The 27,322-nt window shown below is 52.4% G+C and overlaps 8 protein-coding genes across 8 annotated transcripts; 4 read left to right on the top strand and 4 right to left on the bottom strand.

The window, feature by feature from the left end:
• Positions 1-22: 22 nt before the first annotated feature.
• On the bottom strand, positions 23-7,003 carry N7487_006148 (acetyl-CoA carboxylase ACC1; the record flags this gene model as incomplete). Its single annotated transcript, XM_056873895.1, has 3 exons — positions 23-6,431; positions 6,511-6,776; positions 6,857-7,003. The coding sequence occupies 3 exons, from the start codon at positions 7,001-7,003 to the stop codon at positions 23-25; spliced, it is 6,822 nt and encodes a 2,273-aa protein (XP_056731615.1).
• Positions 7,004-7,264: 261 nt separating this feature from the next.
• On the bottom strand, positions 7,265-7,654 carry N7487_006147 (uncharacterized protein; the record flags this gene model as incomplete). The annotated part of the gene is made up of 3 exons (XM_056873894.1): positions 7,265-7,322; positions 7,352-7,509; positions 7,583-7,654. Coding segments are annotated over 3 exons (288 nt in total), but the record flags the coding sequence as incomplete, so codon positions are not given.
• Positions 7,655-8,768: 1,114 nt separating this feature from the next.
• Positions 8,769-10,624, bottom strand: nde1 (nuclear distribution protein NudE; the record flags this gene model as incomplete). The annotated part of the gene is made up of 2 exons (XM_056873893.1): positions 8,769-10,331; positions 10,388-10,624. 2 exons carry the CDS (start codon positions 10,622-10,624, stop codon positions 8,769-8,771), a joined length of 1,800 nt encoding a protein of 599 aa, XP_056731613.1.
• Positions 10,625-11,569: 945 nt separating this feature from the next.
• N7487_006145 (cysteine hydrolase family protein) lies at positions 11,570-12,911 on the top strand (the record flags this gene model as incomplete). Its single annotated transcript, XM_056873892.1, has 4 exons — positions 11,570-11,679; positions 11,742-12,166; positions 12,224-12,355; positions 12,409-12,911. 4 exons carry the CDS (start codon positions 11,570-11,572, stop codon positions 12,909-12,911), a joined length of 1,170 nt encoding a protein of 389 aa, XP_056731612.1.
• A 464-nt stretch (positions 12,912-13,375) lies between these two features.
• On the bottom strand, positions 13,376-14,186 carry N7487_006144 (TRAPP subunit TRS20; the record flags this gene model as incomplete). The annotated part of the gene is given in 3 exon segments (XM_056873891.1): positions 13,376-13,742; positions 13,910-13,989; positions 14,007-14,186. The coding sequence occupies 3 exon segments, from the start codon at positions 14,184-14,186 to the stop codon at positions 13,376-13,378; spliced, it is 627 nt and encodes a 208-aa protein (XP_056731611.1).
• Positions 14,187-14,713: 527 nt separating this feature from the next.
• Positions 14,714-16,057, top strand: N7487_006143 (splicing regulator NSRP1-like domain-containing protein; the record flags this gene model as incomplete). The annotated part of the gene is made up of 1 exon (XM_056873890.1): positions 14,714-16,057. The coding sequence occupies one exon, from the start codon at positions 14,714-14,716 to the stop codon at positions 16,055-16,057; it is 1,344 nt and encodes a 447-aa protein (XP_056731610.1).
• Positions 16,058-16,491: 434 nt separating this feature from the next.
• Positions 16,492-17,392, top strand: N7487_006142 (40S ribosomal protein eS30). The gene is made up of 3 exons (XM_056873889.1): positions 16,492-16,653; positions 16,750-16,854; positions 16,988-17,392. The coding sequence occupies exons 1-3, from the start codon at positions 16,594-16,596 to the stop codon at positions 17,009-17,011; spliced, it is 189 nt and encodes a 62-aa protein (XP_056731609.1). The 5' UTR covers positions 16,492-16,593; the 3' UTR covers positions 17,012-17,392.
• Positions 17,393-19,425: 2,033 nt separating this feature from the next.
• N7487_006141 (uncharacterized protein) lies at positions 19,426-27,306 on the top strand (the record flags this gene model as incomplete). The annotated part of the gene is made up of 3 exons (XM_056873888.1): positions 19,426-21,555; positions 21,614-22,220; positions 22,274-27,306. The coding sequence occupies 3 exons, from the start codon at positions 19,426-19,428 to the stop codon at positions 27,304-27,306; spliced, it is 7,770 nt and encodes a 2,589-aa protein (XP_056731608.1).
• Positions 27,307-27,322: the final 16 nt, after the last annotated feature.

Here is a 27,322-nt window from a genome sequence, read left to right as displayed (position 1 = left end):
TGGAAAACCCATGCAAAGCAATCTAAGCAGAACCAAGGTACTTAAGCACATTCTCACGTTCCTCAACAGGCAACATGGAAAGCACCTGCTGCACACCACGGAGACCACCCTCCTTGTTGCCAATAAGCAACTGAGCAACTTCAGATGCAACGCCCTCAGTGCGCAGCGATTCAACCTTGCTCTGAACAACCTTCTTGTTCTCCTCATACCAAGTAGCAACCTTGTGGTCATCGTGCTCGAGCTCCTCGTTCAGCAGACCAGTCCAGGCGTGCAGGGTGCGCAGGTGCGCAGCACGGAGGGACTCGCCGAAAGCGTCGGCGCCGGGGGCAGGGGGCGCGGAGGCGGCAACCATGCGCTTGATGATGGTCTCTTCGCTGAGACGGCGGCGAAGACGCCAGTAGAAGAAGCGACGGGAGTTGACCCACTGCAGAGGCTTGCGGATGGTGTCCTTGGCTTGCATGCGGCCAGCACGATCGTGCAGGTCGGCGAATTGAAGCGCAATCTGCATGTACACGGGCAGGAGCTGCTCCTCGCGGGTAGCCATCTTCGCCTTGACTTCGCTGAGTTGTTCCTTGGTAAGGGAGGGGTCGACCAGGGAGCGGCGGAGCTCGCCGTAGGTCGCGTCCAGGCGGGCCATGGTGTCCAGCTGCTTCTCACGGCGGTACTTGATGTTCACCATACCCTCGGGCTCGAGGACACCACCGCGGGACTCTTCGTCGGCGTACATCTCCATCTGGTCGGGGTTGATGGTGGGGTCAACGACGACCCAAGATCCACCACGGAGCTCACCGTGGGGAGGAATGTACACGAAGATGGGCTGCTCGTACTTGACGAGAGCATCGACAATGTACGAACCGTACTTCAGGACCTCGTTGTACATATCACGCTGGCCACCGGAGAATCCTCTCCAGTTAGCCAGGATCATGACGGGCAGCTGCTCACCGTTGTTGAAGTCGCGCAGAGCCTGGGCGGTCTTGTAGGCCGAGTTGGGGTACCAGACACCACCAGCCTCGGTGGAGATCATCTCCATAGAGTCGGGGTTAGCGGGATCGGCAGGGGTGACATTCTCCACCGAGCGGGTCTCGACGGCGATCACACCCATGGGGATACCACCAAGACGGGCACGACCGACAACAACGGTGCGAGCCCAGCCACCAAGGGCCTCCTCGAAGGAGCCCTTGTCGAACAGACCAGGAAGGAAGCCGTCGACGTCCTCCTTACCGCTGATGAGCCATCTGACATCATAGGGCTGCTTGGCGGGAGGGAAGTAGGCAACGTCGCGGTCCCAGCTATCCGACCAGGGGCGGATGGGGATAGGAGCATTCTTCTTGTCGGGGACGAAGGACATCCACTCAACAATCTTCTCAACACCTTCGAAGTCATCGTTGGCGGTCATGTGAGAAACACCGTTCTTGTACATGATCTGAGTGCCACCAAGCTGAAGGTTGGAGGTGTAAACCTCGCGACCGAGCAGCTTGTTGATGGCAGGGGCACCAGTGAGGATGATGGGCTGGCCCTCAACCTGGATGGCACGCTGGCCGAGACGCACAAGGTAAGCACCAATACCGACAGAGCGGCAGGTAACGAGAGTGATGGTGAAGATGTCCTCGTAAGCCTTGGAGGTGGCACCGGCAATGAGACCGGAACCCTTCAGACACTCGACACCAAGACCGTCCTTAGCACCAATGACGGTGGTGATCTTGTGGCGCTCCTCGCCCTCATCGTTGATGAGCTCGGTGATGACCTCCTTCTTTTTGCTGGCATCAAAGCGCTTCTTAACCTCGGGAGTGAGGTAAAGGTACTTGAAGCCAGCCTCGGGCTTCTCCGGGTTGTTCCAGGCAACCGAGAAGTAGGGGATAATCTCATCGGCAACACCGATGCGGGCACCGGAGTTGGCAGACAAGTAGATGCGGGGAATACCCAACTTGCGAGCAAGCTCGGTACACTTGTGGAAGAACTTGTCTTCCTGAGGACCGAAGGAACCAATCTGGAAGGTGATATCGTTGGCGACAATGATGAAACGTCTGCCGCGGGGGTACTCGGGAGTACGGGCAGTGATGATCCAACCAACCATACCGTGAGTGTTGGTACCAGGCTCACGAGACACCTCAACAAGGTTGTCGGTGTCATCCAAGACCAGCTCGCTGTAGTCAATACACTCTCCAACAGGAGGGCGCTTCTCGTACAAGGAAGGAATCTTCTCGGCAATCTTGGTCCAGCTGTTCTGGAAGGCCTGGCGGAAAAGCTCGGGGAAATCGTACACGTACTGGGTTCCCATCAAGTGAGCCTTGTAACGCTTGGGCTGCAGCCACTCCTTGGTAGGGTACGGGGTGGCGACAGGGCGCAGATGCATAGAGCCCAGCTTGGCGGTACCACCAATGCTCTGGAAGATCCACTCGCCCTTCTCGGACTTGCGCTCGATGTACAGCTCGACGTTGATAATGAAACCATAGGTGTTGCTGATGATAACACGCAGGGGGTAGGGCATACCGGTAGTGGGGTCGGTGCAAAGAATGCGGATCTCTGCGCCAGTGACACGGAGGCGCCACAGGCGGCGGCCGAAGCGATCGAGGAAACCGGCCAGGGCTTGCTCGACATCGACTGGCTGGAGGTTGAAGACAGGGGAGAAGTTGATGAAGATGTGGTTCAGATCAGAGTTGTTGTTGCCAATGATCTCCAGGGCGTCAAGGATATCGTTCATGAGACGATCAGCCTCCGAGATCAGGTACTCGGCGGTGGGGATATCGTCACGCAGACGGCCGGGACGAACCACGGCACGAATGAAGTAGCGCTTGTCGATAGCCTTGTCGTTCTCGGGGCCCTTGCCAATAGCCTCGTAGACGTGGATATTGCGGTTCTCGGTGAAGACGGGCTTGATGTTGAACTTGGAAAGACGGCCAAGCTCCAGCTGGAAGGCAAGAGCGGGCTCGCTGTGACGGATACTCAGATCCTCCTCGTAGTTGGGACCACGGAAAGTGAAGTAACCGGGATAGACACCTTGCTTGCCGCAGATGAAGGTAACGCGGCGAATGCGGCGAGCGAGGAGCTCATCCTTGTTGTCGGCGAGCAGCTGCTTCATCTGTTCAACAAGCTCCGAATCTTCCATGTCCTCGATATCGCGGATGGCAATGTTGCATACTCCAGTGAGCTCGCTGTCGCTCACGGGCTTAGTGGCGGGGCGACGCTTGCCCTCGAGGCTAGCAATGAGACCCTGCTCGCTGGGACGCTTGGCGTTGGAGCCACCGAGAGGGAAGACCTCAAGAGCCTTAGAGAGGAACTCCTCAGCATCCTCCAAGTATTGCACGGGGATGATAACACCCTTGCGGACAGGGTCACTTGCAGCGTCGCTCACGAAGAGGGACATGTCACCGATGGAGTTGATCCGCTTGAAGGGGTTGATCTCCGCAATGGGAGTGCCCGGGGCAGAGGGCTGGGTGGAGTTAAGAACACCGAACTCACGGTGGCCGAGCTTTCCAAGGGTGAAGTCCCAAGACAGGAAGGGCTGCTCAGTGGAGGCGTTGTATTCGATGCCCTTGAGAGTGTATGCACGGTAGGCGCGGCGAACATAGACTTCCAGGGAGGCGAGGGTAACCCAGGGGTCAGCATGGACGAAGAAGCGAGGAAGAACATCGAAGACGGTGTACTTCGAGTCGACAACCTCCTTCAGAACATCCAAGGAAGGCTCACGGTGCTCCCATCCGGTCTCACCGTAACGAGACTCGACAACGGAAGACCGCAGAATGTGCTCCATCTGGGACAGGCGCTCGTCCAGAGATGGCATAGCGCACTGAATAAGAACCTCACGGGCCTTGAGAGTAACCTTCGCGGAAGAGCGGGCCTCGAGCTCAGTCAACTTCTTGAGGATGGGCTTGAAGTATGTGCCAACATTCTCGACGAGAGGCTGGTTGGGGCGGTACATGTCCAAAATGGCCAGGACCAGGTTGTTCTTCGAACCGATGCGGCTGTGCGAGAGGACAGTGTGGACAATGCTGGTGATGTCGTCCTTGTTCTCCTCGCGAAGCTTGAGAATGACATCCTCGTCGCGCAGGTTGTGGGTGGAAAACAGCTTCTCAACATCATAGTACTGTTCGAGCAAACCAATGAAGACATTGTACTCGTTGGACTTCAAACCATCCATGTACTTGTTGATGACCTGAACCAGGGGCAAGAGAGTGGCCTTGAGAATCTCAGCATCGGCAGGGCCAATGTTCTCCTCGATGAAGCGAACGATGGCCTTCTGGAGCTGCTTGGCAGGGAACTCGGCCTTGCGGGCCTTGGCACGGTCAACCACGTTCTGCAGCTGAGCATCCAGTTTCTGAGGAATGCGAGAGTGCAGCGCAGAGGACTGCGCATTCCACTCGCCATAGGGAAGATCGGGATTGCGCAACACCTCGACAAGATCCTTCAGGGTGGTACCCATGATGACCTGGTTGTCGAAACCGCGAAGAATGTTCTCCAAAATGCTGTGAAGCAGGAAGAAGCGCTGGGAGGGCTTGTTACCGAGGATGGTAGGGGAGCCGAGCTCGGGCAGCTGACCAGTGAAGGGCTGAGCGTGCTTGACGCGGGAGGGGTCATCCAGGGCGAGGATACCGAGGATATCACCAGCCTCCAGAGTGGCACCGGGCTGCTTGATGAGCTGGACGATACCATCCTCCTTTGCGATGAGGGGCATGTACATCTTCATGACCTCAACTTCGGCGTAAGACTGACCAGCGCGGATGTGCTCTCCATTCTCAACGGTGAACTTGACAAGCTTACCGGGGGAGGGAGAACGGAGCTGGGTAGGGTCGTTCTCCTGCTCCAAGAGGCAGGTCTTGCCGTCAACACTGAGGCGAGTGGCAGCGGCCTCCTCCTTCCAGTAAACGTTGTGACTGCGGCCGCTGAGGAGAACCAGCAAACCACCGTCAGCCAGGGCGCGAACACCGACTGAGCACTTGGAGCCGTTGATGAAGAGGTGATAGCTGTCCAAGCTGGCACGAGTGGCAGTGAACTTGTAACGCTCGCCTTCGTAGATGAAGTCGACAGGGAAAACAGTCTTCAAGATCTCCTTGGACGGGACTTGACCCTTTCCGAGACCGTTGCGGTACTCCTCAATACCAGCCTCGCTAGCAAGGTGGGCCTTGGTGACAGCACCACAAATTATGGCGACGGTCTGATCGGGGCGCTCAGCGGTCAGCTTGTTCGTGATAAGCTGGTCGAGCCACCCAGTGGTGATAGTGTTATCCTCGAAGGCGGGGGTTTCGAGAAGCTTGATCAGGTATTCGACAGTGGTTCGGAAATCACCACGAATGCTCAATTCCTTCAAAGCAACAACCATGTGCTTGCGTGAAGCCGATCGGTTCTCGCCGTAGGCGAAGATGTGACCGAATTGACTGTCGGAGAAGCTGTGGATACCACCAGCAGTTCCGACAGAGAAGTAACCCCAGACGTTTGACGAACTGCGGAAGTTCAGCTCGTGCATGGTACCACTGGAAGGCTTGAAACCCTCGCCGGGATCTTCAGAGGTGATACGGCAAGCAGTGGTGTGGCCCTTGGGTTGAGGACGGCGCTGGGTCTGGAAGCTCTCTTCCTTGGAGAAGTCGAAGTCAATGTCGGCGGAGGTGTTGGGGTCAACACCGTAGAGGAGACGAATGTCACGAATGCGGTGCAGGGGGATACCCATAGCAATCTGGAGCTGGGCAGCGGGCAAGTTGACTCCGGAAACCATCTCAGTGGTGGGATGCTCGACCTGCAGACGAGGGTTCAACTCGAGGAAGTAGAACTTGTCATCAGAGTGCGAGTAGAGGTACTCGACAGTACCGGCGGAAACGTATCCGACCAACTTACCGAGGCTCACAGCAGCGCGCTCCATGGCCTGGAAAGTGGGCTGCTTCGCAATAGTCACAGGAGCCTCCTCGATAATCTTCTGGTGACGACGCTGGACGGAGCAATCACGACCGAAGAGGGAAATGTTGTTACCGTACTGATCAGCCAACAACTGCACCTCGAGATGGCGAGCGTTGCCAGCCAGCTTCATGATGAAGATAGGCGATCCCGGAATCTCGTTGGCGGCGGCGTTGTACAAGGCGTGGAACTCCTCCGCGTTTTCGACCTTTCGGATACCCTTACCACCACCACCTTCGGAGGCCTTCACCATGACAGGGAAACCGATTTCCTTGGCCTTTGCCAAACCCTCTTCCGGGGAAAAGGTGCAGCCCTGCTTATAGACCTCGTCCTCGACTGTGACGATGCCGTTCTCATCGAGCTTCACGGCGTCAACGCCGGTTCCAGACCAGGGAATACAAGGCACACCAGCATGCTGTGCAACAATGGTCGAAGAAATCTTGTCACCCAGCGAGCGCATAGCTGAAGCTGGGGGTCCAATGAAGATGATCTTCTTGGGTGACGCAGCGAGAGATTCGGGTAACCGAGGGTTTTCGGAGGCGTGACCCCTACAATATGACCATTAGCACTTCGTTCTTCCGTTTTTGTTTTTGTTTCCTTTCTTCTCGGTATCTCCAAACCACTTACCATCCTGCCCACACGGCGTGAACATCCATGCGCTCCGCAATATCGACAATCAACTCGACGTTGGCATAATTATTATTATTGGTTCCACCGGGAACCTCGACATATTGGTCGGCCATGCGAATATAGTCGGCGTTGGCGGTCAAATCCTCGGGCGTAGCCATCACGGTAAATTGGATAGCCCGCTCGTTTCCGAAGGTCTCGTAAGCCCATTTCCGCACTGAGCGAATCTCTTTGACAGCGGCGATACCGTTGTTGGCAATAAGCACCTAGGAACAGGTTAGTCCCATGTCCAATTTCCCCGCCTTTTTTCCCGCAATCACGGATCTGCTTTCGATTTCCCACTTACCGATGTGATGACGGAGTGACCATCGTGAGCAGCCACGAAGTCCTTCACAGCGCTAGGGGGAGCTGATTCGAGGGCATTGCCACCGATGAAATGTGAGGGGAGGTCCTGTTTGGCGATAGTCGCGCCATTGCCGTTTGTGATACCCATGATGTTGATGATCACAGGTCAGACTGCCTTATAAGGAATTGAAGTTTTGGTTTCGCGCGGTATGCAACAGCGCTGATTAAAAGGTCGGTAATGTACAAGTGGCGGAAAGAGCCCGAGTGGTGGCTGTAGGCAGAAAAAAAAAGGTGAGGTAGGGAGAGAGGGAGAGTAAAAGGAGGATGAGCGTCAGCAATGGGATCTGGAGGGAAAAAAAAGGCCAGGTCAGCACAAGTAAATTGGAAAACTTGTTGAAGAACGATAGCGTCAAATGCGGAATCGGTCTGCAGGGTTCGCAAACGGAAGTGGAAGTACAGAGTAAGCCCTAGTACTTGGGTATGCAGTCAGACTTACCGGGAACCACCAAAACCCGAATCGAAATTTCTAAGATTGGAATAGAGAAATTGAAGAGATTCAGAACTCAAGTCCAATAATAATAAAGTCCAGGGGGAAAATTGCTGAGACGATGATTTTCTGGAGGTCCCACCCCAAGTGGAGTTGATCCCAACTGGCTATGATGGATTCCCCTAAGTGACCGAAGACATAAGTATCTTTACATAATTAACAGTATGGAAAGGTACTTACCCAGGAACGAGCTCTCCCCCAACTCCCTGGCTTTGTTGGGCCAGGTTCCACTACAATTTGTTGCCCACCACTTCTACCGATTTGGCATTTGTTTTTGGGGGATTTCTTTTTATTCTTTTATTCTTTTTATTCTTTTTGGTATTTTTATGTTTTTATTTTTTGGATGGATTTTTTAAAAAAAAATAGAGAATTACATCAAAACCCATCCAGCTTCTAGAGAATACTCCGGATCAGTAAAGGAATATCTCATCTATACTACTCCGTACACTATACGTACTAAGGAGTAAGTACCCGTATTCTGGATGCTTCCCCACGGGTCCCGGCACCATTCGCACCCGTGCATTCGGCACCCGATTCGGTCAGTATCTTTAAGAGAGCGATCTTCGTCTCCATCACATGCCATTCAAAATTCAATCTTATTGAAACTTGGAAAATCCAAGATTAAATCATTAATTGGGCATATTGTACTCCATAATACCTACCTAGGTAGGTATATATACAAAGTAAAATATATTCTAAGCAATCTAGGCTAGAGCTGTCACTAAGATATGCTCCCGACCTCGGGCGGTCTACGCCACTTTTAATCTGAGGGCACCCACGCTATCCCGATCCGGCCAACGTGCATGATTCAACATCAGCCTTGGTGTAAATTGCGTACTTGGTACAACAGAAAAAAGGATCATAGGCCAATCATATCCATGATCGCCATATCCCCCCAACTCAACCCATTCCCAAACCATGGATTACGTCACAACTCAACTCTACACGAAAATGGACCCTCAACTTATAGCCACCTAGGTACCTGAGGAAGGTATTGCACATCATACAATGTTATAATTTGGAGCATAGTTAAATAACATCATGGGTATTATTGGATCTTGAATGAAAAGACAATCGCTGAGACACAGCTTAGAACGTCCCCAGAATCAACCGGGGGCCACATCGCACACAGAGGAACCAGGCCTGGCTGGTCCGACGAGTCAACATGCAAAACGGTACAGGAAGGAGATGACCAAGGCGGTCTGCCGGGAAGCACCCCCCACTCCTCTTGTAAAATGCAGTCGATCAAAGTCAATCTTGGAAGTATGTAAAACAAACGTGGAAAAATAACCCTAGCACACAAACCACCCGTTCACTAAACCCCCCGTGCAAATTCCATAAATACTAAACACAAAAAAAAGACGAACTAAAAGGTCTCTCCCAGGTCACTGACTGGGGTTTTCCTATTGGGTGGCGGCATGGCACCAGGTCCGATGCTAGTCTTGAAGCTTCGGGGAGCCGGGATGCCACTGATGGTTCGCTTCTTCACTATGGGGGTGGGGGTGGTAGTCACGGATGGCCGTTGAGGCGGTTGGATCTCCTGGGAGATGCGGGAGGTGGTTGGTGTGACAATGTCTTGGTCCTCATCGATGAGGGACATGCCCGCGATGTTAGGGAGTTGGCCGGCGTGGTTGCTGAGAGATGACCGGGGCCGCCGGCTCTCTGTAAGAGGGTTCGTCGAGTAGTGACCCAGTGGCGTTTTGGCCCCGGGACGACTCGAACGACTTTCAGGCCGGGCATTGACAGGGACACCCGAGTGCACACTCTGGCTGAAGGAGCTGCGGCTAGAGAAGCTAGTTCGGCTGCTCGGGCGACTTTCGCCGGTCCGTCCAAATGATTGACGACCCTGCGGGGGGTAAGATGGAGTGCTTTCGCTATCCCGCGCGGAGGAACCAAGGCTACTATTACTCAGTCGCTTGCGAGAATTCCTGCGAACAGTGATCGACGAGGGGACGATTGGGGTGTCGCTGATCACAGATCCAGAACGAGGGGATCCACGAGAGGAGGTGTCAGAAGGGGCAGGAAGTCGTGACTTGGCTGATTGGACGCGCTCTTCGAGCTTCTGCATCTTACCAATCAGACCACGGATCTGGAACAGTGATCCAGACTTGGGAATCCCTGGTGGCCGCGAGCTGTTCATTCTCGTCAAACTGTTGCGAGACGAGATCGACATAGAGGGAGTGGACCGACCATTGGCATTGCCATTGTTATTTCCAGTGCTAAATGCGCTATTGCTGTAAGCGAGGGATGTGGCTCGTGAATGAGTGGTGCGCGGTTGAGTCCGAGCATGAAGGGTTCTAGAATTCACTGGATCTGCACCAGCGGCTCTCTGTCGAGGGAATGTAGGCGTGGAGTTTGCATGGGGGTTTATTGACTTGCGCATATTCACAGACGACTCGGAGATAGGGGGCGAAGGTGGGGTAGCGGTGGACGACGCAAGGGATGATTTGGCGGGGGGCGTGGCAAATACTGGGGAAGATGTAGCAGTGCCAGGCGAACGGTCAAAGATCTCCAAACTCTGTGGAGTTGCAGGGCTGCGATGGTACAGAGGAGTAGGCTTTCGTCGGCGCATCCCATGTCCTTCGGTGTTTCGAAGCTTCTCTTGGATGATCTCGGCCTCAATCTTCAGATCCGACAGCTCGTCTCGGAGACGTTGGTTGTCAATGCGCAGCTGCTCCCGCTCCTGCTCCCCGTTTCTGATTTCCTCCTCTAGCAAGACCCCGCGCTCAATGCCGATGTTGTATTTGGACTCCATGTCCTCCAGGGACGAGGTGGTGTTTCGGGCTTGGCGCTCGTAGTCATCGTTGGCAACTTCAATGTCTCGAAGCTTGAGCTGTAAAGTGCGGTTCGCGTCTCGCAGCGTGGTGATTTCTTTCTGCAGGTTGTTCTGCACAGAGTTGCCTTCGCTTTTCGACTGCTTGTATTTGGTCTGCCAACGCAATGTTAGCCCCAGAAAAATTGTGGGCAATGAGCACGATGCTTTACCTTCCACTCGTCGACTTCATATCGCATCGTGTCGAGCTTTTCCTTCAGTTGCCGTTCCCGCTTTTCCGAAGCTTCAATGTCCTTCTCCATCTCAGCCTCCAGCTCCCGGCTGGAGGACTGAAAGTCCGCAAGCTCCGCCTCAAGTTGCTCATACTGGGATTTGTAATGAGCCAGTTCATCTCTGTAAGAGCTACTCGTGTGCTTCCGTTCGGAAGGTGACTCCTCGACGGCCGGCATCTTCTCGCGTTGGGCACCCAGAGGACCGGTCGCAAAGAAGATGTCTGGACGACGGGTGTCGTCCAAAATTGGCGAAAGTCAGTGGAGACTATACGCCAGGCTGTCTTGCCCTACAGATCGCTCCAGCCCCTCTCAAAGACTCATATGCTGTGTGGTGGCCCGATGTCAACAACCGTGCGTTTTGATAAGAGCCCCTCGCGGAGGCGGTGACGCAAGGGATTGATTGCGGTGCCTGGTGATTTGTCCGTCCACAGAGAGGAAGAGAAGTTCGAGGGATGTGGCGAGCTAAGATGTGCAAAGCTGGGTTACCTTCGACCCGCCTCGTGTCGAAAAGCGGGTTAGATTAGATCGGGCTGGGAGAAACCGGTGTTGTTGTTTCGGTCGTCAGGGGGGGCCGGTAGATACACTAGTCCTCATTTGGCAGATCTGGGCTCAGCCACCCACCGCTCTTTTGGCGCGTTTAAGGCAGAGTATTTCTGCCCCAGGCATCAAAAATAATATTAAGGCATCAATTTGGAGCTAAGCCTCATTGGAGCTGAAAGTGATCCTGATCGACCTCAGCCCGTGATCTGGACTCAGCAGTCCCCAGTCTCCAGTCTTTAGGTCTCTGGAGAAATCAAGTCGGAGAGGTAAGTAACTTTATCTGTCTTTCAATATTTGCTTTAGAATCCTCTGCGAGCTTCCAAGCTCAAAGAAGATGTGTTTGTTACCTCTAGACACTACCCTGGATGCTATGCCCACGCACGCGGTTCTTAAGATCGCTGATCATCCTATTTGCTTCCACGCACTTGTTTACCCCCGATTATTTACAAGCTCCATCTGTCTACCCCAGTGTTGAGGTGCATCGGCTAAAACGGGAGAGGATGGTATGATATCTAAACTTACAGTTTCGGTCCCTTAGATAGATCCCTCTAGTGAGGCTAAGGCCCAACCCGATCTATCACCATGGCAGACTCAACCGATCTCAACCTTGATGATGCGCCCAGCGACCTTCAAGACATTCCAGAACTGGCAATGCAATTGGTGCCCCCTCCGGAGGGGACATACCCTGACAAGTAAGTTCTCATCCCATTGCCCCTTGCTTAATAGGACCAATATCAACAACTTATGTCTACAGAGCAACTCTTCTCGCCGCAGTCCAAGACCATGGCAAGGAACATGGCTACAATGTGGTTGTTAAGTCGTCAAGCACGCCCACAGAGAAGAAACCCGGCCGCACCGCCAAGGTCTGGCTGCGTTGTGATCGTGGCGGCCACTATCGGCCACGGAATGGTCTGACTGAGGAAACGCGCAAGCGTCGCAGAACCTCACGGTTGATGGATTGTCCTTTTATGCTAGTCGCGGCCGGCTCTCCGGGTATCTGGACCCTCACAGTGCTAAATGCGACGCACAACCATGGTCCTATTATCGAGAAGCCGCGACAGGTGCCACACCACAAGGTCCGCAAGGGCCAGCTGCCAGCCATCCCTTATGATTGGCCCCACGATGCCTCATTTACCCCATACACCACTGCGCTTGTGATAATTGACATGCAAAAGGACTGTAAGTATTTCGGACTATTGCCACTATCAAAGGATCATTTGACTGATTTTCTCCTAGTCTGTTTGCCTGAAGGATACATGGGATATCAGGGTTATGATATTTCCGGCGCACAGGCTTTGATTCCCCGTCTACAAAGATTGCTCCATGCTTTCCGCTCTGGGGGCTTCCCGGTCTACCACACCCGCGAAGGTACTTAGTGTCTTGCGCTTAGCCCCCAACATATTTTTACTAACTCATACCAGGACACCGACCCGATCTGTCTACTCTTTCGAGCCGTGAGGCATATCGGTCTCGTAATAATGCATCCGGCTTGGGAATTGGTTCCCCCGGTCCGATGGGCCGTCTGCTTATCCGTGGCGAACCAGGCCACGACACCGTTGATGAATTGTATCCTCTTCCTGGTGAGCCGGTCATCGACAAGCCCGGTCGAGGTGCCTTTGCTCACACCGATTTTGAGCTCCTTCTTCGCAACAAGGGAGTGAAAAACCTCGTCATTGCGGGTGTGACCACCGACGTCTGCGTTTCGACGACCATGCGCGAAGCTAATGACCGTGGCTTCGACTGTGTTGTCTTGGATGACGGCACTGCAGCCGCTGAGCCGTCGCTACATGTTGGCACTATTCAATCGATCCAAATGGAGGGCGGAATATTTGGAACAGTTGCCAAGTTGGAAGACGTCATTCACGCTGTCGATAATTTCAAGACCGTCACCATGAAGAAGCTGGCTCCTCAGATGACCGTCTAAGTATGTACTATTTGTTTTAGCGGGTTGGCTTTGGACGCTGGGATTGGAAGGAAATTCCCCGGCGTTTGGGACTGGAGTTATCTCTTTTCTGTTGAGATACTGCAGTGCGCATACTCGTTGCTTTTCTTTTTCGAACCTCTTCTTTTTTTTAGGTTTTAGCGAGTCAGGGACTTCGTTGATCCCAGAAAGTGTCATTTTTTGCCAACCAATTTATGTGGAGAACAATAGTCATTTGCGCTTTTAGTTCAATTGGTTGTTTTGAATTAAGAATGACAATCACACTTTTGTTTGTATTACACCACATTAGATTATCGACCTCATCGTTGACTTGTAAACATGTTTCTCTATTCTGCAGAGCAAGTCAAAACAATGCAATAGATACAGAGAAAGAATCCACCCCTAAAAAGAATACATGCCCTAGAAACGCCACGCTCATGAACTAAAACTACCAAGGGACAGCCAGATTACAGCCATTTTTTCCCTGCAGCAGTAACCCGTGTTCTGAAAACAGGACTCTTGATCTCCATTCCCTGCTTATAGAACGGGCTCATCGCTGTCTTGACATAGCTCTCATATACCTCGTTCATGAACTGGCGCACGGCCTCTTCGGTTTGCGGCGAGGTCGGGTTGGCAGCGATGGAGCTGGAAGAGGCGCGTGTAGTGGATCCTGCTGTGCCTAGCAGCGATGAGGAACCAAGACCACTGCTTGTGCCGGTTGAAGAGGGGAGATGCGGGGGTTGGTGGAGGAGGAGGAAGCGCGCGCCACTTGGGGTGAGGAAGGCTGTGATGTACGCTGCTGCCGGTGGGTAGGTGTCGATATGCTTCAGGTACCTTTTGTGACAATGTTAGCCTTGGAGTTGGATGTTTAATGTGGGGCGTGAAGCGCGGTTATTGGGCTTGGGGATTCCCTGTGTTTATGACACTCAGGGATTCAAGCTCAGGGATTTGAGCCGGTTTGCAGGAACAATTTGAGGTTTGAAATAGCTTATTATACTCACATTCCGCCATTAGTCCATTGCGCTTCTTCCAATATGTCCAGACTTGAGTGGATGATGAACTGGTTCATGTACTGCGCTGTCTCCGGGAAGCGGAAACGTGCAATGCCATCACCACCCCCTTTGATGTGCCAAAGGCAATGTTGAACAAAGGTGTGTCGGTGGGCGATAGAATGGTGAAGTAGTAAGACATTTTGGGTAGATTTGGATCATTCAAGGTTGAGATGGACCCGAGGACAGTCGAGGAGCTGGAAATTGTGGCTTTACTAGCGGCCGCCATCACGTGGCTGATAAGAAATGAGCTTCCATGAAGATGATGTATACACGTTTGATACAATTTGAATATCGAAAGATATTTTATAGAAGTGCGAGCTTCTGGATTATGGAACTAGCTCATGTTGACCTTCACGCTGTCTTCAAAGAAAATTTGGGTGTGATATCTTGTCCAAAACGGATTCTCAGCTATTATATATCTTTGCATCTGTAAGCTAGAAATGAATCGGTTAACAGTATTGAAAATATATTTGAGTTCGGTAATACAACCATTCCAAGATATACATAGGGCATCAAAATATAATCAATATATCTTAATGTACAAGCCAACATTACCTTGTGTTTGGTACTCCGTATACTTCAAATGCCCCGATCTCCCCGCAAAGTCGCCAGCACGTGACTACCGATAACCAGCCACGGCTTTATCGCGGTCGATCGCTGTCGCAACTTTTTGACTTTCACAAGCATCTCCTTCCAAAGATACCAACATCGTTGCTATTAATACGAGCACACAAAGCCCTGGACCACCCCAACATGCCGGAACATCTCCCCTACGGATTGAATCTTGCGAACAAAAGTCTCGCGGCAAAGAACCCGGGGAACGGGCAGAAAAGAAAGAACATATTCGACGACGGCTCCGAAGATGAAGACCAACAAAATGGCGATGGTGCAATCGAAATCTCAACGATTGGAGGGTTAGAGGAGCCAGCTACGAAAAAGAAACCCACGCCAAGCGCAGGGCCACCGCCGAAACGCAAAATTCAATTTGGGAGCGGTCCGAAACCAACAGCCAAACCGCTCAGCAAGAACTCGCTGTTTGCAGATGATGAAGATGAAGATGAAGAAAGAGAAAAAGAGCAACAAGGCGCAATGAATCTTGGATTGAACCAGGCGAAGTCAAAAAAGCCAGCCGCCCCTGGCCAGAAATACACCAACCTCGCGTCAATGTATAGCAGCAATATGCACGCAAAGGCAGCCGAAGAACTCGACCCATTGATCTACTCATACGATGAAGTATACGACAGTCTGCACGCCAAACCCGCCAAGGCCTCAGTGGAGACTAAGAGCGAAACACCTAAGTACATGCAGAACTTACTACAGAGTGCGGAGATCCGGAAACGGGATCAACTGCGAGCTAAGGATCGCCAGCTAGCCAGGGAGCGTGAAGCCGAAGGTGATGAGTTCCAGGACAAGGAGAAATTTGTCACCTCTGCCTACAAGGCGCAGCAAGCGGAACTACGGAAGGCAGAGGAAGAGGAAGCACGCCGGGAAAAGGAAGAAGAAGAACGGCGCAAAAGGAGTGGTGGCTCCGGTATGATTGGGTTCTACCGGGACGTTCTGTCGCGAGGAGAAGCACAGCACGAGGAGGTCGTGAAGGCTGCAGAAGAGACTGCCCGCCGTATCAAAGCAGGCGAGATTATCGAGGAGACGGAGGATAAAGAGGATAAGACGGATGCTCAGAAGGCGGAGGATCTCAATGCTCATGGAGCTCGGGTTGTTGTGAATGACGAGGGCCAAGTTGTCGACAAGCGCCAGTTATTGTCTGCAGGACTGAATGTGGCACCGAAACCAAAAGCTCAAGTATCTACGGCGAAGGCAGGAGCTTCACGGCCTACTACTGGGCGACCAGGTGCCGGTGCTGGTTACCAGGGTGCCCGTGGTGCCCAGCGGGCTCGACAGACCGACATGGTCGCAAGCCAATACGAGGAGCGTGCACGACAAGAAGAGGAGGCCGAGGCTGCCAAGCAAAAGGAGATTGCCGAAAAGAGTCGCAGCCGCAAGACCGAGAAAGATGTGTCCAGTGCCAAAGAGCGGTATCTGGCAAGAAAGAGAGAACGGGAAGAGGCTGCTGCCAAGGAAAAATCGAAGGGGGCCTAAATGTATGCCAAAAGGTGGATTGGATCTATTGCATCCGTGTCATTTTGGAATACCTAATCTTGCATAGCGCCGGGGAGAAACATGTACATTACTCGTGATACCAAAAAGAGACACCGACTTTGAGTCATACGGCTATCTGCTATGGACGAATCTTGGAAGGTCCCAGGGTAAGAGCTGCGTAAAGTCCGTAAAGTCCAGTTGGGAACATAAATATGTAAAAAACTGTTTGCCCCCTCCCCATTTCTCTTCTTTTCTATTTACCCAATTCCTAGCATCATAACACTCGGTAAGTTCTCCTGGGCTATCACGATACACTTCGGAGAAACCATTGCCAAGACCTCTTAACCCCGGCTTACCTCACCCACCTGCCTCACATCACATGACCCCACACGGGCTGAGTTAATCCGGACCGAAAGCACTCGCTAAGCCGCCCCACACAGGTCGCACTCCCAATTTTGCACTCCCAATCGAGATTCAAGAATCGCTTCATCACCAAACCACTTCCATCTCCCGTTCATCAACGTCAATCATCCAACATGGGTAAGGTTCACGGCTCTCTCGCCCGTGCCGGTAAGGTCAAGGCTGCCACTCCTAAGGTGAGTTCTCTTCGATTTCCAGCCAACGCCACTCGATACACGATTCGCAGTGGCCATATATCCGACCGGTCTTTTTAACGACAATTTTGCATCCAGGTCGAGCCCCAGGAGAAGAAGAAGAACCCCAAGGGTCGCGCCTACAAGCGTGTTCTTTACACTCGCCGTTTCGTCAACGTTACCATGACCGGTGGCAAGCGCAAGGTACATATCGAATGACTCACACCCACCCACAACGCACAATCAAACACAACGCACATTTCGCAACATATCCACGACCACACACCACGAATATCAAGAGTGAAGGACAGAAAGGCTGACCAGTCGCGCAATGCAGATGAACCCCAACCCCGGCCAATAGATTATTCAAGTCGTTAAAACAACCACCTGAGCCGCGATCGGCTAGTCGAGTTCTACGATGAAAATCTTCGCATGACCACGGCACGACCACGGCCCAAACGAACGAAAGCACACCAGATACGGCTGGTACTTGTACGGATGATATCACGCTTCTTCGTCTTCACTTGAATTTTTTTTTGCTGGCAATGGGTTTTTTTGGAGGTTGATTCGCGGAAATGGATGAATACCCATGGCGGTCTGAGGATGGAAAGCTGTGGCTGGATGTGAGCTGTCCACGGACAGTCCTCGCAGGCTAGACTTCAGAGTCACTTTTCGACTCATTTCATAGGCTGTTTCATGAATTGCATTTCCGATCCAGAGATGGACTCTGCCTCTTTTTCCATGCTTTTCGGGTTATCTTGAGAAAGTGCCTAGAGCTATAGAGTTTGCTCTTTTTATTCAGTTAAGCTTCTGCAGGGCTGATACTGGACTTGTAGAATACATCAGGCGGGCCTTTGCCATGGTGGAGCTCAGCCCTTCGCGATTTGTCTTGCGGTTGTTCTGTTTGCCTCCCAACAACAATAATGTAGTACTATCCCCGCAGCGACTGTACATGGAAGTGTACTCCAAACCGCCTGCCCCACCCATATCAGAGCTCACCAGTATATATAGCCCACGTCCTCATCTTCGCAATCTTTCTGTCGCATAACGGGGCCCCGCACCAGGAAACGTGCGGGGGCTGATAGAAATTGGCGAGTCAGAACGTTGAAGATGGAGCCTTTCGATTTTATGCTACCTACAACAGTAGTTGGCTTTGACGAGGGGGATTGTAAAACTTGATTTATTTGGCTCAAGATGATGCTAGGGACGTTATGTTTATGGTGATACTACAACAATGTGTTTTTTGGATGTCTTCTTAGGTGTCTTTTCCCCCTTCCCATGCTATAACGAAGCACAAAGATAACTGGCTGCAAGTCGGGAAAAGCCATAAAGTCTTTTCCATGTATACCATGTGATGCGAGTAGTGCCTCCTATGCTAATTCGAGCCTATCCACTCGAAGTAAGTGCAATCGAAGAAGTCTTGAAAATGCTGAAGTAAATACGCAGAGATCAGAAAAAGTCAGTAAGATTGAATTGGATTTTGGGGGACCGAAGGGGAAAAAGCCCTTTTCGATCCATCCCTGGATAATATAAAAATAGTGCTAATGGTAGAACAATAGGCTTACATAGTGTCGATCTTCTGGCCGACATGCATTTACGCATCCACGCAAATCTTCCTATAACCTCCCACGTGGCGTATTGGTTCACATTGTACCTAGCACTCCCTAATGACACAAGCTCCTTCAGACTGAGACATAACTAGAGATACGTTTCACATGACTCGGAGCTCGACGTCATGACATAAATGACGGATGTTCCTGCTGTCGTGTGGGATAATGATCTGAAAACAAAGAGACATGACCTCATCAACTCAATGCCGGGTCATCCGGAAATCATGACTTTGTGAACATGTTTGGCAAACATGATTGAACGTTCCACAGCCGAGACGTCCACGGATCGACGGCTTAATTTAAGGTTACGGGGGAGAGCGTGAGATGACTAAGGAGATATTGGCCAGTAGCCAACTTCAATTCTGACCTCCACATCCACTGGAGCTAAAGATGAGACTCAACCAGCAGATATCCAGGCATGTCTAATCGTCAGATAGTGGAGAAATGTATCGCCTAGGAGCGATTGAGTTCAAATCGAGTCGATTATTCCAAACTCCTTGTCTCTACCCCACAAATTGCAATGACATCAATTGAACTCAATTCCGAGTTCTTGACCGTTTGGAGTTGATTTTTACATATTGTGATACTGCAGGGCCCAATTCAAGGAAGGGTCTACGTGTTATTTGGACCAGAAGATTCAACAGAACCAAAGGTTGCAGGTTACGGTGCTCCGTCACGTTAACTGGCGGAAAATAAAGCGTGAAAACCTGGAGTAGATATCAACTGCTGGGAGATCCACTTATCCCACTTCCTACCTCTGGTTGAGCATCATCGACTTCTGATGTTAAGCCTGTACCATGACATCGAGCTCCCCATTGCTTTCTTGGATCGGGCTGCGGGCCTTGTAATCCAAGCAAAGACATGGGATGGCTCAGCTGCATACCAAGCATTACCCTATGTACTCACCTGTGCTTACTCCAGTTTAGATACCACCGAAATTACTCCATGATGCAATGAGGAGAAAGGATAATTCCTAATATTATTTAGGTACCCCCGGGGCCCCAATCCTGAATCAGTTTCCTTTTATGTATTCTATCCTCTACTTTTGAAAGCTGAACACACACGACTGAATGACATTATCTGATTAATTTTTATTTTTACGATCCACCTACTATCATTACATCTATTGTTAATATATTCGCGTATCAATTTCTCACCCATCAAAATGTTCGCCAAGGCTAAGGGGATCCTTGAGAAAAGCTCATCCATCCGCGAGGAGGTCAGCCATGGCAATTACGAAGGCGCGAAAGACATCGTGACTAAAGGCCAAAGCACCAAAGAATCGACTGGCCAGGGAGGCAAGGCCGATGAGATCCTCGATAAAGGCTCATCCGCCCGCGATGAAGTCAGCAAAGGAAATTTCAATGACGCCAAAGAAGCTGCCACACAAGGTCAACCCACCAAAGGATCGACTGGTCAAGGATCGACTGGCCAAGGTGTTGCCGGAGGAGTTGCCGGAGGAGCTGCGGGAGGAGTTGTCGGCGGAGCATCGAGCAGTGCCGCTGGAATGAACAAAGAAGACCTTAACAAGGAGAATGTTCAGGAGACTGGAAAGAAAATCAACAGAGGCATTGGCCAAGACAACACAGGCACCCCCTCTACTAGCGACACGAAGGTAGAGCAACGAGAGGTGGGCAGTCAGAAGCCAGAAGCTAGCCAAAAACTGCAAGAAGCTGGCCAGAAACAGCAAGACACTGGCTTTAAACAGCGTGACCGCAAAGGCAGCGTGTTAGCTGGAGAGCTTGAACCCAATTACGACATCCGCAAGGGCCCCATCACCATGCCGGGCACTTTCCAAGAAAAGAATTACCACAATTCGACCGGCAAAGAAACTCTTGTTCAGAGAGGGACTAGCAGCAAAGGAATATCCAACCAAGAAACCGAAAATGCTCCTCAGGTTGCCTTCGCGGGGGTAGGAAGCGACAACACGGCCAGCTCAAACCAAGGAAATGCCGGAAAAGCCGTCGCCGGAGGTGATTATAGCAAGGAATCCCTTGGAAAAGAGATCCACGACCATGACAACATCAGCCGGGGCGCCCTCGACGATGGGGCCGCCGGCAAGGACCTCTCCAAGAAATCTGCCGATGAAGACGTTGGAAAATACCATATCGACAGAAAGCAGCTTGACAAGCAGGGCTCTGAGCCTACCCAGAAAGCAGGAACAGGTGAAGCTGCTGCCGCCACTGCTGGCTATGGGACGAGTAAAGGAGCCACCGGCAAGGACCTCTCCAAGAAATCTGCCGACGAAGACGTTGGAAAATACCATATCAACAGAACGCAACTTGACAAGCAGGGCTCTGAGCCTACCCAGAAAGCAGGAACAGGCGAAGCTGCTGCCGCCGCTGCCGCCGCTGCCGCCGCCACCGGCTATGGAACAAGTAAAGGAGCCACCAACGAGACCTCTACCACCAGAAAGCGGAGCAAGGCACACTCCGTCTCTGGGAACAACGCAGCCAAGGCCCAAGATCTTACTTTCACAAGATCGAATGATAATGTTGCTCCCACCGCAGGAGGACATGGCCACGGAAGTGGACAAGGATTGGCCGCCTCAAATCAGACGAACAGAGGAGGTATGACTTATGCCCGTGCAGTGTCCGATCGCGGCTTCAATCCTAAGACCCCGACAAGCACAGGGTATTCCACCACCGGTGGATCAAACCAAACCAGTGGCCTACGTTCTACCACCACAGGCCAGACAAACAGCGCTCTCTTTAATAACAGCGCCACTGGATCAAACCAAACAGGCATCGCCGGCGGAGGTGTTCTGGGACTTCACCAAGACAGTAGCTATGGTCTATCTGGATATGACAACAGCGGGGCCAACCAAGGCATTGTTGGTGGAGCAGGAACACGACAGGCCGGTGCCTATGATACCTCTAGCACTGACGCCTTCAACAATGGAGCCACCCAAGCTAGCTCCGGTACCAGGAGCAGCGCCGGGAATGAGGTGACCTCGAAGCGCATTGTCAGACAGCTGAGTGGTAGTGGTGGCCACAAGGTCACTATCCTCCAGGACAAGGTTCAGGCCGTGTCCCAGAAGTGCAAGGCTCAGCTGGGCCTGTCTGCCAGTCAGATCAGCAAGCGCAGCCCTAACGTTGATGCTTTCTTTGATGCTGTTGCAGCTGAACGTCTCCGCTGGATGCCTAATGACGGTAGCAGACTTGACTGCAGCCTCAGATGGGCATCTAGACTGGCGTATGCAGTCGACGCTCTCAGAGAGTCCGTTGGAGTCTTCGCACCTGCTGCCAATGAGGCGGCAACGCTCATCTGGGGATTCTCTATCCTCCTCTTGGAGGTGAGTCAACGTGGCTGGTGAAATTCTTTTTGGATATGAATGCTAACTATTTGTATAGTCTGATATGGACAACACGGATGTCTTCGAGAGCGTGTTTGGCCGATATGGCCGGGTCGCCGTCGGTATCTACTTGCTTCTGCAGTATGAGACCGCGTACAAATCCTCTGCTGAACTTCAGCCATATGTTGCCGCTGTCTTCGCAGATTTGCTTGAGATGGTCAGCAGCACCGCCATGAGCTGTGTTGAGGGATTCAAGAGCAAAGAGTCCGATCAAGTTATCGGACGCAATGTTGATGTCGCTTTTGTGGCCTACGCCAAGCGCTTCTCTACTCACTGGAATTGTGTCGTCGATGCTCATACTGCGAAGCTCGTTCAGGACAGCAACCTGATTTACTCCTCGCCTGAGCTGGGTAGCTTGCGTCAATTCTTGGGAGTGCAGGACCGCCCTCTCCAGTTTATCCTCGACTCTCGCGCTCATTCGCTTGCTGAGGGATCGTTTGAGTGGTTCAACAACACGCTCTATGACTTCAGTCTCGCCAGCTCCCCTGTGATGCTGATTTCTGGTGGCCCTGGCTCTGGAAAGAGTGCACTGGCTCAATGGACAGTCGAAAGACTACAGGAGTCGTCTGAACACGATAGCTGGAATGTTATCCCGTACACCATCCGTGAGTTTGTCTATTTCTATATTTTGTTGAATTACGAGCTAACCCCAGTAAAGGTGCTGATATTCCTGTCGCTACTTTGCCCCTCCGCATTTTGAAGGGCATCCTTCACCAAATGTTGGACCACTCTGTCAGTGACAAGCAGACCCAGGAGGCTATCCTGGTTGAAGTTGCCAGAGCCGCCCAAGGAGCGATCGACGGCGCTGGAGATGACGAAGTTGAAGCAAGCCTTTGGAGAGGTATTCGTGCCGGTCTTGCTACGAACATCCAGTACATGTTTGTGGTTGACGGCATCGACCAGATCAGGGGCGGCCATGCCAATGCCATTGCCTGTCTTGATCGCTTCGCCGAGATTCTCTCCGAGCAGAATGCTGGATCTAAGATGATTGCTTTCACCCGGCCCCTGACTTTGAAGGTCGGCTCTAAAGGCGTTCAGCAGTTTACCCTGCAGACCTCCCAGACCAAGACCGACCTTGTGGCATATGTCAGCAAGATGCTTGCATCTACCGCTAACTTTGACACCCAAAAGGGCAATCAGTTCCAAGCCGCTGTGTCTTCCATTGTGGCCCGCTCTCAGGGCTCTTTCAGTTGGGCTGAAATGGCAGTTGCACATGCTAAACAGCAAAAGACCCTGAGTCAGGCTGTTGCGTCCGTTCAGGCTCTGCCTCAGTCGATGCCGGAACTTATTGACTTCCACTCCGATACCCTCGACTTCAGCCAGCAGGGTAGTGTCAATATTGTTTCCTGGCTCGCAGCAGCCGAGAGACCACTGCTGGTCGAGGAGATTGAGAATTTGCTGAATGTGAACCCCAAGGGCCCCAGCTACTCATCCAATAAACCCAGTAGTAGCTATGACGCCTTGAATGCTCTGAGTCCGCTGGTCATGACCCGTGATGGCGTGGTCTCTTTTGCTCATACCTGCATTCGTGACCACATCATCAAACAGGCCAAATCATCCAATGGAAAGTCCCAGCTTAATCTCAAGGATGCACACTACGACTTGCTCACCAGGTGTCTTGCCTGCGTGCAGTTAGGTGTGCGTGAGGAGGTTGATGTTTCGATGGACAAGCTAGGCATCGAGGAGCGCAACCACCTGTTCGACAAATATGTTGTCTTGGAGTACACTGCACGCTACTGGTTGTCACACCTTCTCTCTTCGCCACTGGTCAGCGATGACGAAGAGTTCCAATTCAATTCAAACTTCAAGAAGCTCATGCCTGCCACCGTTCTCTTCGCGCGCCTCGAATTGACTTGCCGTGAGTCCCAGTTCACTCGGTCTAGTGTCGTGGAGCTGTACAGACTTGCGAGTGACATTCGCCGATTGGTCCTCGGAGAGAAGTCCATCGCTCTGCTAGAAAGCTTGGTCCTCAGCGCACGCGTGTCTAAGCTGGCTCATGCCAGCCACGCCGATGAGACCTGCTACGAGGCGTGGAAGCTCAGCCAGGAGCTTCTCGGCCAGTCGCACCCGATTACCCTGACATGCTCCGAGATGATGATACAGTCATTCTCCGACCGAGGCACGATCACCCCTCAGCAGGAAGATATCATGAAGTATTTAATCTTGACCGACTCCGAGATCACCGGTGTGGAATTCAACCAACGCCTCAAGTACCTTGGAATGATCGTCAGCATGTACAAGTCCCGTAACGACAATCAATCCGCGTTGTTCATCTCGAAGCACTTCTACCAGCAGATTCTTCAGAAGTACGGTACCAATTCGCGCCAGTCATCCGAGACTGCCGACTTCTTGACCAGTCACTTCTCGACAACTGGAAGCGACGAGATGAGCCGCGATATTGCCAGAACCAAGTATGACAATATGGTGCGCACCATGGAGGTCACCGACGAGCGCCGAATTGCCTACACTCTGTACATGGCTAAGATGTACGAGGATCAGGGTGACTTGGCTCATGCCCAGGCCGTCTTGTCAAGCCTGTGGGCTGGTCTCAACTCGCGCGATATCGACTCGGTTGACATGATGGACAAAAAGTCCAATGTCGCCCTTGTGTACTACCAGTTCCTTCGCCGCCAGGGCCGAAGTGATGAATCTGAGGTCATCATCCGTGAACTGGTTGCAGATCTCGAGGTTACTGGTATTCACTCCGAGGAGATGATGCAGCGCGTGCACCTTCTCCGCGCCGAGACTCGGGAGATGCTTATGTACAATCTCGATCGCTCCTTGTCAATTCTCATGTGGCGCTACTACAAGGAGACTCACCAAGAGTACTCGCAGGAGTCAACCGCTCTGGCGCTCTCTATTGCCCAGAGCATGGCCAATGCAGTCTCTATTCAGGATGCATCCTCTCTGTCTTCGCGCGACCGCAAGCTGCTGACTGAGCTGCTGGATGTTATCTCGGCCAGTCCCGATAACATGACTGTCACCACCTTGATCTTGTGCCACAACCTTGCCAGTATTTACGTGCGTGAGGGAGAATGGATCCAGGCCAGTGAATGCGCGATGGCTGTTCTGCAGCATATCTGGCCCACCGTCGAACAGGCCAAATCTCACCAGAAGTTCTCGCATGAGCTGGCACCTCCTGCGGCAGACCTGGCTTTGGTGTTGGCATACTGCCACTTCCGCAGGCTGCATCTGGAGCAGGCTACAACTGTCTATGAGAATGCCTTTGGTTCTTTGATCGCCTCTGACAAAGCCCCTGTGCCGTCGGTGCTTGCCGTTGCCAAGGCTGTTGTCGAGTTCCACGAGACTACCTACCAGTTCACCAAGGCACTGAATTTGCTCCATACCATGAGCAACTTCTTGGCCGCCCGTCTGGGAGAGACCCACGAGCACACCATCGAGAACATGTATCTTGAGGCTGCTTTGGCAACTCGTCTCGAGATGAATGCTGATGCTAAGAGCATCTACCAGCGTATCTTCAAGGCTACTACCCGCACGAACGTAATTGCCCCAGAGGGTATGGACGCTGCAATTGCCCTCATCAAGCTCTACGAGAAGGAGGGACAGTGGGATTCTGCTTTGAATGTGTACCGGCATCTCTGGCCAACCCTGGTTGTTGAAGACAACAAGGTGGAGGCCTATGATCATGAGCTGGTGGACAAGATGTTGGAGAAGACTTATCTGGGCTACATGGCTATTCTGACTACCCACAAGAGCTCCGACTTCTCCGAGCGGTACCGGGTTGCCTCTGAGTATGTCATGACCTGTCGCCACGTGCACGGCGCAACAAGCGAGAAGACACTCAATGCTACCTTACTCTTTGCCGAGCTCTGTGAGTCTAGCGATGCACACATTGACCAGGCCATTTCCCTGTACAAGTTGCCTCTGGAAACCAGCGATTGGGTGTCTCCTTCTCAGTCGTCCAAGGGACTTGACCAGATGACTACACCGCTGCCTATCACCCTCAAGCACAAGTTGGCACAGCTGTTTGTGCGCAAGCATGATTCGACCGTTGAGGCCCGTTCTCTCTACACCGAAGAATTCCAGCTGGCCAAGAAGAACCAGGGCTACTTCTCCACTACGACTCTCTCGTGGCTCCGTGAACTTGCACTTGCTCATTCACGACAGGGAACTTCTTCTTCTGTTCAGCAGGGCAACGCCATTCTCCATGCCTACTCTACTGATGTGCTGCATGCCGACGGTGACACGAACACAATTGCCGACTGGGCTCGCCGGATCGCAAGTATCTACCTTGAGTGCGGCTTCATCGAGGGCGGCAACAACCTCCTCGACGAACTCCGCCAACGCGTGGTGTACAGCTCCGAAGCCTCCCCTGCGGATCTTCGCGATCGTCGCGACGCCGTGTTCGTCGCTGCCTTTGAGGAAGTCTTCGGCAGACGTGCGAGCTACGACCAGATCATGAACGAGATGGGTCGTGAGATGAGGAACTCTCGGGCCTTCTCCAAGAGCCTCTCTGGCCACGACTTCGTTCCCACTCTGATCGCTGGTCACCAGCTATACAATCTCCAGATTAACCAGAAGCGAGTTCGTCCTGCCAACGACACCAAGGACAAACTGTACGAGTACTTCTGCTCCAACCTGTCCGCTACCAAGGTCGCCGACAAGGAAGTCGTGCAGCAGTTCTACCAGATCTGTCTGCGTGAGGTCCACGGAGAAAACTACAACATTAACATCCTCACAACGACCACCAACCTCGTCCGTGACCTGTGCAACTCCTCCCGCTTCCAGGAAGCCACCATCCTAACAGGTGTTTTGCACTCCTTCCTGCATCTGACCGATGGTCTAAACAACCAGGAGAGCATCAACACCGCCACCCAGCTCTGCCTGTACCTAAGCGGCCACAAGGCAACCAAGTGCACCGACGAAAAGACCTACAAAGACATGTCCATCAAGTCCAAGTTGCTTCTGGAAGATGTCATGTCAACCTCGAAATCCATGGGCATCGAGATGGTCGACCTACCATTCAACCACCTCAACGACATCATCACCCTCCTGGGCCAGTACGAGATGTTCGACGAGCTCGAAGCCATCCTCACCCAGCTCTGGACCTCCCGAATCGTCCAGCGCACCTGGACACCAGACGTGGTCGTCTGGATCGGCCGACGACTGGTGGAGACCCGCTTCTGCCGTGGCAACGTCGACTCCGCCATCCAGCTCTGCCGCGCCATCTGCTACAACCTGCGCCAGGTATGGGGCAGCTGTGACCCAGTCACACTGGACATGACGAAGCTTCTCTCGGCGTTGTTCACAGCATCAGAGAACTACCAGTCTGCAGCGACTCTGCATGAGGGAATCTTGTACGACCTGCTCGGTGACTCCGGTGCAGAGGGCCATGCCCGTGCTGCTGATACCGCGTCGCAACATATGGAGTTGCTGCGTCGTTCCCAGGCTCGTCTCGGAGCCGGTCAGACCTCGAGTCGGGCTTCTGCGCATGCGGAGCTATTCCAGTCGGTCGCGGATCGCTTTGGTGTGCAGTCTGAGCAGATTAAGAATGTTGGGGATGCTAATGGTGGAGATCAATTTGGTGTTTGGTCTAAGCCTAGACGGTTTAGTATTGATGTTGACAATATGGAGGAGGATGGTCAGAACCACCACAATCATCTGCGCGAGACTAGTGGTGCTGGATTGGGTGGTGGTACCCAGAGACGTATCTCGGTACAGGCTCTGTGAGAATACACTGGGAAAT

Source organism: Penicillium crustosum, assembly GCF_028827405.1.
Source record: "Penicillium crustosum strain IBT 35664 chromosome Unknown utg000002l_segment0_segment0, whole genome shotgun sequence".
Lineage (NCBI taxonomy): Eukaryota > Fungi > Ascomycota > Eurotiomycetes > Eurotiales > Aspergillaceae > Penicillium > Penicillium crustosum.
Note: the sequence above shows the minus strand (reverse complement) of the source record. Positions and strands in the feature narration are given on the sequence as shown.